The sequence below is a fragment of the Dermacentor andersoni genome, chromosome 1 (assembly GCF_023375885.2).
Source record: "Dermacentor andersoni chromosome 1, qqDerAnde1_hic_scaffold, whole genome shotgun sequence".
In the NCBI taxonomy this organism is placed as follows: Eukaryota; Metazoa; Arthropoda; class Arachnida; order Ixodida; family Ixodidae; genus Dermacentor; species Dermacentor andersoni.
Window position 1 is genome coordinate 39,393,892 of NC_092814.1, and position 12,230 is coordinate 39,406,121.

A 12,230-nucleotide genomic window follows, 5' to 3' on the forward strand; every position below is an offset into this window, starting at 1 on the left:
GATTTTGAGTTATGTGTGGCTGGTATCTCTTGATTTAATGCTGTGTAGATGGTGATGGTTTACCCTTTCAGGGTGACTGCTGTACATGTACAGTGGTGAAAACCAGTCCCAAATGGTCACTGATGCACATGTACGGTGACAACCAAACAATAAAAAAAAAAAAAAAATGGTCCTCTTTAGTATGGACAGGGTGTCTACGAACCGGGAAAACCGGGAATTCTCAGGGATCTTGAATAGTCAAGGAAAATTCGGGGAACTTATGCTTCTATCAGGGAAAATTAGCTGTATTTTTATTGAAAGGGAACGAAAGTCATGCTAATACTGACTCGAGTAACAGTGAAGAATCGTAACAAATCTCTCTGACGCCGTGTCTTTGGCTGGAGGGGTTTCCAGTGTACAGTCAATGACTGATGTTGCGGGGGTCCGATTTTTGGGACATGCCCAATAATTCGGACAGCTTCGCGGCACCCGTACTCCATAGGGTCAATCTATGAGGACGTATGATATTTCGGATGCAAGAACCATTTGCCATTTGATTTTTCGGACTTTTTGCTGTGGCCGCAGATCTGGAATGGCATTAATCAATCGAGAAATTGAGGTAAATGCAGGACATGATTAGAGACCCCCCGGGACATAGAAGCACTTGGCCAATGACGAAAGCACTCCTCAGTTAATTTCTGTCACTAGTGCTCAACCACTTGTTGCAAAAAACATCCTTGTATTTTATTATAAGACTAAATAAAATGCTTCTTGTCCAGTTCTATTTCATTTTTAGAAACAAGAATTTGTTGAAATTACCGCTGGCAATGACGTGGGCAGTCGAAAGGTTTTGTTTTGCTCGACTCTGCGCTGCCCATGCTTTCGTGTTTCAGTAGTTTATTGCGTAGTGCTGCGCTGCCTTTGCTGGCTCGTGAAACTCGCACAAACTGCAAGTAGCAGAGAACTCAACTTCTATGTGATGTAGCGGTATGCCCAAACGGTCTACGCCACTTGAATAAAAAGCAGTTGCAGCGGTGAATACACCGCTCTGTCTTGGCACAGTACCGCCCTCTGTCGGGCGCCGTTTTCTCACCTACTGCAGCAAAGGGTGGTGATGGCGTATTCAACGTCACCACTCCCCCGGTTGGGTGGCGGAAGGTTTGAATTTTGAAAAAGGTATTCGGACCCTTCAGATGCAATTTTCTCGTAAACTAAGTGTTTCCCTGGCACGAAACAAGCATTGCGAGGTTTCTGGAATGGTATTTAGACAGTCTACGATGACTTAGTATTTGCCTTCAGTGTCTCTTTAAGGGCAGTAAAAGACATGCATTCATTTTCTTGGCCTGCCCGATTTTTCTGACGTTTTCGCGGCCCCTAGGAAGTTCGAGAAATCGGACGTTAACTGTACAACTGACCAAGAGGATGCTTCAAATGGTCCATGGGGCAAATGTGAGGTGGAAGAAGTACAAGATCAGAAAGGACCGATGCATTGAGGAACGAATGGAAAAGAAGTGTGCCACTGCTTCTTTGAAGGTGCTTGAGCTCAAAAAACAAAGTGGTGGCTGACGCCAAGATGCAGGTATCCCTCATCCAACAAAAATAAATTTTAAAGCAGTGAAACGCGACACTGAGGCGCTGTGCGCGGGCTGAGAGTATGTCAGGACAGGTGAGGTTGACTTTCCAGCTACTGAGAGAGAATCTCACTTCTGACATTGTTTGGGGCCTTATACCAATGAGCTTGATATCATTTGATAGATATAGCTCATATTAGAAAAGATTTGCTTTTGTATGCATCTCTTTTTATTCGTATTTGAAGATGTTCGACTTGATTTGCAATGGGCTTTACCACTTTTTTCGAAGATAATTTATTCGCTGGACATTTTACTAACCCCTCCCTTCTGTTTTCTTTTTAAATGAAATGAACTCTAATCTCTATTAGTCACACTGGATTAAATCGTTTTTTTTTTTTTTTTTAATTTTTAATATGCTTACCATAGAGTGACAGCATTGGGCGACATGGTGTCAGCCCGTCTTGACATAAGACAAGGTTCTGTGTCATTCAGGGAATTTTGCAAAGGCACTCATGAAAAACCTGGAAAACTCGGGGAATTTGGAAATGTCAACTTGGTAGACACCCTGATGGAGCTCTTCCTAGAGGCACTCTGGAGGTTTTGCAACCTCTTATGGCTTTAAAAAGAAACGGCCGTTTATAGCAGAAAATCTATGGGCACTTTGCTGAGCTAAACTGCGATAGGCGAAAGCCTATCTATGTCTGCCTCTGTTGTCATTGTCTGAACTGTTCTGCGAATGGACGCCGCCATGGCCGCGAGCATGGCATGCAATCACAGCCATATGGCTGCAAGGTTTGTTGCCGATGTGTGCGCACCCCCACGTGCATGTCCGCGCTTTCCCGCGCACCCACTCGCACAGCGCTACTGGTATGGCACCTCCTCTCCTTACTTCCCTCGCCGGTGATCACCGCTTTCCTGCGTCCACCATGGACTGCGCCCAGACACTCATGAGCCACTAAAGGCTTACACCTTAAAAAACAATTGTGCTGCTGCCTCTTAGCTTCCACAAGAACTGATTTTACGCTTTGATATACGGTGGCTACCAGCATTTAATAAAAAAATGGTTGCGTCCCCACCCCTCCATGTTCTCCTCTTTATGTATGTGAGATTTTTATAAATTTTAATGTTCAAGGTTTTGGCAAGTATGCCAAACATACAAAACAGTGTGTGGCCAAATGCTAATGGCTACGTCTATGGCTAGCTACAGCTATCAGTGAATTTACGTGTGAGAACACTGGTTCAAGGCTCTGGGGTAATCAAAGTGGTGGAGGTGTTGGTTTCGATTTGTGCCATTTTGGACCTTCAGCCACGGCAAAAAGTCGGAAAAATATCGCAGCAAATGGTTTGAGTGTACGGAATTCAGTCATTGTTAGACATTGCCGCTAAGGTACATGGCAGTGATGCGAAGGCATCCGCTTTTGGGGTGTGTCCGATGTATTGGGCATGTCCAAAAAATTTTTTGTTGACTGTAAATCCAATAATTTGTTATATGAAGGTTCGGCCATTAGCAATCTTCAGGGCTAGACTCCTTGTCCGAGTTTTTGTTGAAGCAAAAAGACTTTAGAATTGAATTTTATTTCAACACTATTTCGATAGACTGCTGTGTACATCTTTTAGGGGATCTTTGTGGTTGCATTGTCATCACGCATACCTGCTTTTTCATTGCTGCTGTTTCCATCAAAGTTGTCCTTGCTTGTGCTAGTTGCTATTCTTTTTGTGTATTTCTTTTTTTACTTGACCTGCTCCTGTAATAGCCTCTTTGGGGGCTGACAGTATTAATAAATAAAAACAAAAAATGAACATTGAACTAATTAGGACAGCCAGTACGACATCACCATTTTTTCTTACACATCATGCAATGACCATTTTGTGTGCTCATAACAAGGTGTCAAATTCCTTAAAGATGCACTTCAAATTTTTAAATTTTGATGTTTGATGGAGTTTTCTACAGTCACGCAGGACTGGGAACTTGTTGCGTGTGCTACTGAGCTTGTTTCTCTTTGTTGCACTGCTGCTGTTTTTCAACTTGTGGCTGATGTAGCTTAGCGAGCGAGCATTGCATGCTCCTAACGCTCTTCGGTGGCCAAGTTCCTCAAACTTTTGTCTCTATGCACACTTCTACATTTCCTACCATTCTCACACCCAGCCTCCTGCAAACTGGAAAGCTAAAATAGACATTAGAGAAGCTTGTGGTCATACTACCATTTTGATACTGTAGTGGTCAGATTTTTGTCATACCATCGTCTTCACACACTCATTGTCATACTGTTCCCATCATTCTGTCATTGTCATTAATTCATCATCATACATGGGATTCACATGTTTCAGCACAGCATTATTATGAGCTAAATGTTTCCTGGTAAAAATGTGCTTGTTTCCTGATAAAATTGGCTTATTGCCTTTGAGAGAAGCAAAACAATGAACTCTTTTACTTCTCTCAAAGGGAATTTTTCCCCTTTTTAAATGTCCCTATATATGCTCCAAAAGCCAGTTTTTCTGCTCCAAGATGCATTTTTGGATGCTCTAGAACGCTGCTTCAAAACAGCTTTGGCCAATCGCATCGCTATAATTATGACACTAGTATATGGCTGAAATAAACAGCCCTCATGTGAGCAGCACGCTGTGCACTTGTAATCAAACGATGCGAGAGTCAGACCACTGACTCTGTCAAGTGCTTGCCCTTTCCGATCTCGCACCGGACGGAATGTATGCAGACTAGTCTTTTCTTTTCGGTTGCCTGTTTCATTTGCTGAGCTTAATGACTTGCTAACAATGTGTTTATCTAATTTACCATTTCTTTTTTTGTGCAGCCGAGTCTATGGTGGAGACAGTTGCATCAGAGGAAATGGTCGTTGAAACTGTAATTGAAGACTCCCTCTCATCCAGCATCAATGTGGATGACGACAAAGAGAGTGTACAGTCAGACCCTGAGCATGGCACAGGCGCTGACCAGGAGACAAAGCCTGAGAGTGAGAGCGCCAAGGAGGCCTTGGAGATCCCGGCTGAACCTGTATGCTCGGAGTCCGAGTCAAAGGACAAGGACGACAAGGACGACGTGGATGAGCAGCTTGTAGCCGATGAGTCTGACTCAGTCAAGGATGCTTTGAAATCCGAGAACAATGATGATGATTTGACACCAGAATCCCCTGATGTGGCTTTGAAAAAGGATGAGCAGATACAGGGTGAGAGGCCATTCCTTTCTTTTCCTGCACTTAGATGAATGAAAGGTTTGTCATTGCTTTGATTGCCGCTTGTGCAATAGTGTCGAATTTAATGCACATGCAATTGTATAAGTTGTTTCACACGAACAGAAATTGTTCAATTTACAAAATACGTAATACAGTCGAGCCTGCTTACAATGAACTCCTTTGTAGTGTGAAAAATGTTCACCATAAGAGAGGTTCATTATAACTGGACTTGCCCTGTGTGAGTTGAACTATCGTGGTGTACAATGCTGCCTTTCAAACTGCCAGGCCTAGTGCTTGTTAGTGCACATGTGATACAAGCCGAACACAGTGCGTCGTGCTGTTGGGAAGAAAGGAAACTACAAGCTAAGCAAGATTCAAGGAGTACTTTTTCAAATGAGCAATGCTTAAGGATTTGAAGACGTTTGACTTGGCAACTGGTGATATCAAATGTTGAATAATTCACTCTTCATTGGAATTAGCTTGGGTGAGCAAATGTTTTGCCATGCTGGTATTATGCCCTGAAAGCCAAAAATCGTCCACAGGATAGTCCTGTGAAACTAGCTGGCATGCACATGGTACATGTCTCTGTGCATGTGATACCACAGAGCCAAAGAGGAGGAAAAGTTCCTTGTGTGTTTGTACAAGTCCTCCTAGGAGAGACCAGTAGTGGAGCACTAGTGCTATTGCATCATAGCTGATGTAACTGTGTTCCTGCTGTGGTCCACTTGTTGTGGGAGAAAGAAGCGCGTCGGTATGTGAGAGTTAAGTGTCCCCACAGCACTTCGAGCAGCATATGAAGGAGTCAGCAAGGTGCAGGGTCACTGCTTGATCTTCAAAAAACACCTGTGCTGTTTGCTCGTGCAGTTTGGTAATTAAAGACTGCTTCAGCAGGAAAGACCCAACGTTTCAACAGGTTTTTCAGGCTTTGTATACGTTTGCTTCACATAGTTTAGCATAGTAAATGTATAGGAGTTTGGTGCACTAATGTGTCTAAACAAACTGTGAACGTGGTTGTATAATTCCATGAATTCTATACTTTTAAATTTGGCTACAATAAAGTCGAGGATACCTGAACATCGTGAACATGGCACAAATTTCTTAGGCGTCGCCAATGCTGTTGGTCGCAGTGAACCGACATTGGCTCTGAACCTGTGAGGAAATAACAAAGGAGGCTTCCTGAGAGCCAGCGAAAAATAAAAACTGAAGAAAAAGTTAGCCATGTGCAGATGCCCACATGGTCCCTCTGGATGTGCATGGCACTGAAAGATCCGTCATTCAAGGTAGGCTATTTTGAAATTTGGAACAGTCCCTAAGAACGCTGCTAGCACTCCCCTTTTAACCAACATTCTCTCCTGCCAACACTCAGCTGTGCATGCTTGCAGGGCTCTCCGTGCATATCTCGCCATTTATGGTGCTGTTGCACCACGTACAATCCTCTCAGTATTAATACTTGCCAGACTAGTGTGGCGAGCGAGTTTATTGGAAAGCCTTCTCTATGCGTTTTATAAATTTATTAGCCAATGATAAACACTTTTTTAAGTGAAATTTTGCAAGCAGGCTCGACTGTACAAATGACAAGGTCATTTCACTTGCCCCCTGACAAAAAGTGCTGGATTCAATAAGAGATGCATGTTTCATTTACATAGCAGAAACTTATATCAAAGTGGTCTTGTTAACTCAGTCATGCATATACTTTTTGATGGTGTCAATTTGGGTTGCAAGGAGGGCATGCTGGAACTTGGAAGGTCATGTTTCAAATTGTGTGGGACTCCCTGATCCATGTTTATTCCTCTGCATGGAAGAAAGGTGGACAACATTTTGTTTTTTCTTTGATTCCTGCCTACTTTGCTCACATTGGTTTGCTTTGTACAGCATTGCTGACAGCACAAGACAAAACAGACAGGTTCCGAGGTGTTGAAAAAAGGCTGCGTAAGTCAATGTTAAAATGAGCTATATTGGTAGGAAGTCAAAGTAACCAAAAGAGAACAAAAGGGGGCATCCTGAACACAAGTAAACAAGCTTTAAAATGAATAATTTCAGTGAGTTGCTCTTAATGTTGTGGAACGTAAAGAAAATACAGTGTATAGTACAACTATACTAGTGGTACAAAAACGCAAAAGGCCAGCGCACTAGTTAAATACGGGAAACCTTTCATGCTGTGATCCTTGTGTGAGCACCTCATCAGCTGCCTTGACAAATCCAGAATTTGGGATGGCGTACATATGCTGCTATTGAACAATTTGTTTCCACATGGCCCATGCTTTATGCATGGATGCACACTGCATAATGTTCTACTTCATGTTTTCCAAGGATACTGTGACTTCAATAGTCACAATCTATTCAGAAATATGTTAATATCTTGGAGGCATATGCTCAAGGTTATAGAAGAGCATGCCCAGACAGACAAAAGTAACGTACGCATAGGAATAGAAAACCTTGGCACATGTAAACCAAGAGTAAAATTTATTATGTGGCTAAAATAAGTGTAAAAAGGCAATCAAAGTGTAAAAGCCCTAGGCACTACCTTAATGGATGACAAGGCAAACCTGACATATAATTTCAATGAATTGAAAGTTGAATGAAAAACATCAAACACTGATGGTATAACACTAAGGCACCTCGTGGGAGCACATATGATGGTATGAAGATGTTATATTTAAAGGAGAAAACGTATGAACTTGACATTGTAGCAAAAATGAAATGTTTTCTACAATGTTGGTGAAGTTGCTACAACAAATGAATGAAAATGCATTGCAATGTGGGACTTGGATTCAGTCTCTCCCCTCCATAAGACTTCCGGAGACTAGACATGGACCTTTTTTGAAAATGGTTTCTTAATTCGGGTTTAATGGCACAAAGGCTACTAAGGCCATGGTGTGCCAGTCACAAGACAATAGAAAACGCAATGTTAAAGCAAGTAAACCTGTGTTAGATTATAGTTGGTGTAAATAACCTGTCGTCTCTAAAAAAGTCGAACAGGTTAGTAAATGGCACTAGCACGTCATCTGCCAGTAATAGGGCAGTGTGTGAAGGTATATGTAAATGTTACAGGTTGTGTAAAAGCTTCCATCTCGTTTCGATCTGTGGACATGTCATAAGAATGTGTATCACTGTAAGAGGTTCATGGCACTTCTTGCAAGATGGCGAATTTTATTTTTGAAGGAGAAAATTGTGTGTAAGATGTGTGTGTCCAACCCGAAGTCGACATAAGATCACCTCACAGAACGGTTGCTGGTGACTGCAGAACTTCCACTTGCCAATTACGGGTTTAGTAAGATGTTGCTTGTTGCTTGTACAGTGGTCCCATTCGTGTTGCCATTTTGACCTCAAAGCCTTCTGAATTGCATGAATACTATCTTTATATGGAAGTCTTGTGTTTGTTATTTCTTTGTATGCTGCCATCGATGCACATCTATCCACTGCTTCATTACCCAGTATCTCAACATGGCTTGGTATGCAGAAAAACCTAATTGATCTGCCATATTTGTTTGACGTTACCATGTTTAAAATATCCCCTAACAGTGGTTCAAATTCCGATTTCACATGTAGAGCCTTCAGTGTGCTTAAAGAATCTGTGTATATGAGTGTGTTTTCGTGTTTGTCAGCGATGATCTTTTGAAGTGCACTTCTTATTGCGTACCCTTCGGCCGTGTAAACAGAGTCATGCGGTGGTAATCGAATACTTGTTTCCACTTTTTTTCATGGCCTCTACACCCACATGTCCATTTGTTTTAGAGCCATCAGTGTAAAATTCCATGTAATTTTGATATTTATCCTGAAGAGCATGGAACTTTTGTTTGATGTGTTTGTGTGGGGTGTCATTTTTCTTTAGAGGTGCCAATGCCCAATCACATAACTATATGAACTCGCACCAAGGGGTAATTGTTGTTGCCTTTTAGCAACCTGAAGGACCTCATGAGGAATATCATAATCACAACAGTATTCCTCATATCACATTAGGAGATGTCTAGTCATGTTCAGTTTATTAGTGTAGTGTAAGCGTGAGTGATGCTGTGTGACGATGTTGTGGCATGAGCTGCAGAAAGATTCATGCATGCAACACTGGGGGTATCAGAAATGCCATAGTTTGAGTTATTTTAAAGGGACACTAAAGGCAAATACTATGTCGCCATGGGCTGTTAAAATATTTCAGAGACCTTGCAGCACTGGTTTCTTGCCAAGAAAAGACTTAATTGAGGAGCAAATCGCGTCCGAAGGGTCTGCATACCTTTAGCGCAATTCAGATTGCCTGCCCCCGAGCAGGGAGTGGTGCCGTTGCATATGCCATCACCACTCTTTACTGCCGTCAGTGAGTAAAACGGCACCTGACAGACGGCGCTACGTTTTTTTTTGTGCAAAACACAAATGCGTGGCCATGGAGTCGATTCAAGACAGATTATATTGGATTTGCTGCTTCAGCTGCTCTTAGTCAAATGCCGTGCACAGTTTGGGCATCCCGTGACATCAAATGGATGTGGAATTCTAAGTTACTTGCAGTTTCTGTGAGTTTCGCAAGCCAGCAAAACCAGCACAGCACTACGCGATGACAAAACTACTGAAACGTGAAAGTGCAGGCGGCGTAGAGTCGAGTGAAAATGAAACCTTTCGACAGCCTGTGTCAGTGTCAAGGGTAACGTCAATGAGTTCTTTTTTCTATACATCGACTAGAACTGGACAAGTAGCATTTTCTTCCGTCTTACAAAGCAATGCAATTATCTTTTTGTTACGACTGGTTGAGTGTTAATGACAGAATTAAAATGGGGAGTGGCTATGTCAAGGTGCCTGTAGCCGAATGTCGGGGCACAGTCGCTAATTGTGTCCCACATTTACCTCAATTTCTCCATTACTAAAGCTCTGTTTGCAATAATGTTGTCACCTTAGACATTCTCGAGCACCAATCTACGACTTCACCTTGAAATAATATTTGTTTTTAGTGTCCCTTTAACACAAAAGTGTTTTATACCTGGCTGTCTCATGCAATTACGTCACACAGTCATCTCTACGCTAATCCGTGAGATAGTGATAGCCGTTTTGTGCCTACCTAATTGTTAAGTAAGCATAGAAAGGTTAGAAAGGTTTGATTTATTAAAGAAATTGTGCTCTTGATATACAGTAGATTTTCATTGATTTGATTTTTTTGCTTAATTTGATGCCAAACTAAGGTCTTGGCCAGTGCCCATGAATTTCCATGCGCTCAATCTTTCGTGATTGTGATCCCAAAATTGGCCAGCGCCGGACAATTAGAACTTGGTCAGTCAGCACACAAATGTAGCGACCCCTGTGGTGACCCCGGCAGGGACTCCTTTAGTGGTAGTGTCTGTCTCGGAGGTTAGGGGACAGTGAATACGTTGGAACGCATATCGTCACCTGTCGAAAACGTCTAGTTTCGGCCAGCCCTAGGAAGATTTTCAAGCAATAACTGTAGCTCACAATCTCCAATTTCAGTGATGCTGTGTGACGATGTTGTAGCATGAGCTGCAGAAAGATTCATGCATGCAACACTGGGGGTATCAGAAATGCCATAGTTTGGGTTATTTTAAAGGGACACTAAAGGCAAATACTGTGTCGCCGTGAATTCGCACAGCACTACACGATGACAAAATTACTGAATTTACCCAATTCTAACATACATCCCCCTCTCCCTAAGAAAATGTGGCCCAAAGATTACAGCATTTACCCGATTCTAACGTGCACCCCCCCCCCCCCCTCCCCCCAAGAAAGTTGGCCCAAAGATTGCCTGTGGGGTAAAACCGGATATGAAACCAGAAACCCTTTGCGCCGTTTATATGCTTTACCGCATAACACAAGTGTACTGCGGCTAAGCTGACTAGAAAACCAGTCGTCATTGTGCGACACAAATTTATTTTTTTTTGTTAAAAAATCATGTTCGCAATAGATTTCTGTTTTGTTTACGAGTTTTAATGTCATTTCAAAAATAGTTTTCTTCTTTGGACATATAGTAAGTGGAGCATGCGTTTGATTTGAAAATACTGCCAAATGAATTGATGTGTTTTGCCATTTTTATGCACATTGTTATATTTGACCTGCCGGATGATTCGATCAGTTCTTTTTGGTCTCGGCAGGGTCGGGATAATGCAATTCGACTGTAGTATATATGTTGGTGTGAGGGTATTTGGGTATCATTTGTTTTATTCTACTAATCTGTAGAAAACACAGCCAGCAGCCTGGACACCTATAAGGGTCGTAAAGATGGTAGTGCTTAGAAGTGTCTTGTGGTTTCGGTCGGCGTCTACGGGTGACTGTTCCTGCTGTGTTTCTGTTATTTTTCAAAGGTGATCTCTGACAACCGTCACTGCTGGGTCACACTGTGGCAGCTCATGCCATTGTCATGCGGCTGCTCACCTTTAAAAATATGTACAGGCACATGTGCATGATGCCGTCAGAGCTGTAATGACGCAGTTTCGCCACATATGGACTCATTGTCGCGTCTGTATATACCATGGAGCAAGAATTCTTGAGGAGGCGAAACAGCGCTCGCTCGGGTGTCCCAATAAAGTCACGGTGTAGGGCATAGCGCTGATGTGCTCTCTTTCGTCAGTCAGCTCCCCGAGAAGGCAAAACATGTGCGGTGCACTCTTCGAAGAGGCTCGCCGGTTCAAAGCCGTTCGGTGGCGATTCACACTAGTACTTTATGCATGAACTGGTATGTTTCTTGTGCCTTTTTGCCAGCTCCAAATGCCTTGAAAAATTAATTAAAGAAATTTGTCACTTACAGAGCAATTACCTGTGTGATGTGTTTTTGAGAATGCCCAATCTATAATGCTATAATGTTTTTTTAAAACACGAAATCAATAAGTTATGTATGATTTGTTCCACTGAATGATGGTACCCTCTGTGATGGTACCCTCTGTGAATGATGGTACCCTCTTACCCTCTGTGCCATTAGTTCATATTTAGATTGTTGTTCCAACTTCTTTCTCACCATACCTTAGATGATTGAAAGCATCGTTAATGACAATACAGGAAACAGCCAACTCTTTGCGATAGTATCACTTCAGGTGTCTGACGATCCGTAGGACGCTGGTAAGAAGCAAAGTGTGCAGAATGCACTATGCCTACCTCTGTATCCTATGGGTCAATTTTCAAACATAATGATTCGATTTCTTTGCTACTGCTATCTAATTATATATACTGCGATCAGTCAGCGAGTTCGTCCGGAGCTTATCGATTCCTCACCACCCTGCTGGTCGAAGTCTGTAATATTGCAGCACCAACCTATTGCTAGTCCTCTTGGTAATTGCTTCACAGCTTCCATACAGAAGTCTTTGTTGCATGCTAAGAATTGCACGACCCCACCACTTCATTCGTAAAAAGCATGGATGGAAAGCGCTCGCCTTTATTGCAAAGAAAAAAGTGCGTGCGAAGTCTGAGAAGCCAGCGGGCCGCCCGCGCAATGTGGTAGCCTGTGAGAGCTTTTAATAGAGACGGAAAGCCTGCAGATTGTGAAGAAACATGACAGCTTGCATGTACA

General features: G+C 42.5%; 1 protein-coding gene across 6 annotated transcripts in view; it reads left to right on the forward strand.

Moving 5' to 3' along the window:
* The window catches only part of Brd8 (Bromodomain containing 8), a 118,442-nt gene that overhangs the window by 64,969 nt on the left and 41,243 nt on the right, over positions 1-12,230 (forward strand). For all 6 annotated transcript variants that reach the window (XM_055061339.1, XM_055061337.1, XM_055061338.1 and 3 more), the window contains one exon: positions 4,361-4,732. In XM_055061339.1, coding sequence (XP_054917314.1) covers positions 4,361-4,732 — 372 coding nt within the window. The remainder of the gene's footprint in view (positions 1-4,360; positions 4,733-12,230) is intronic.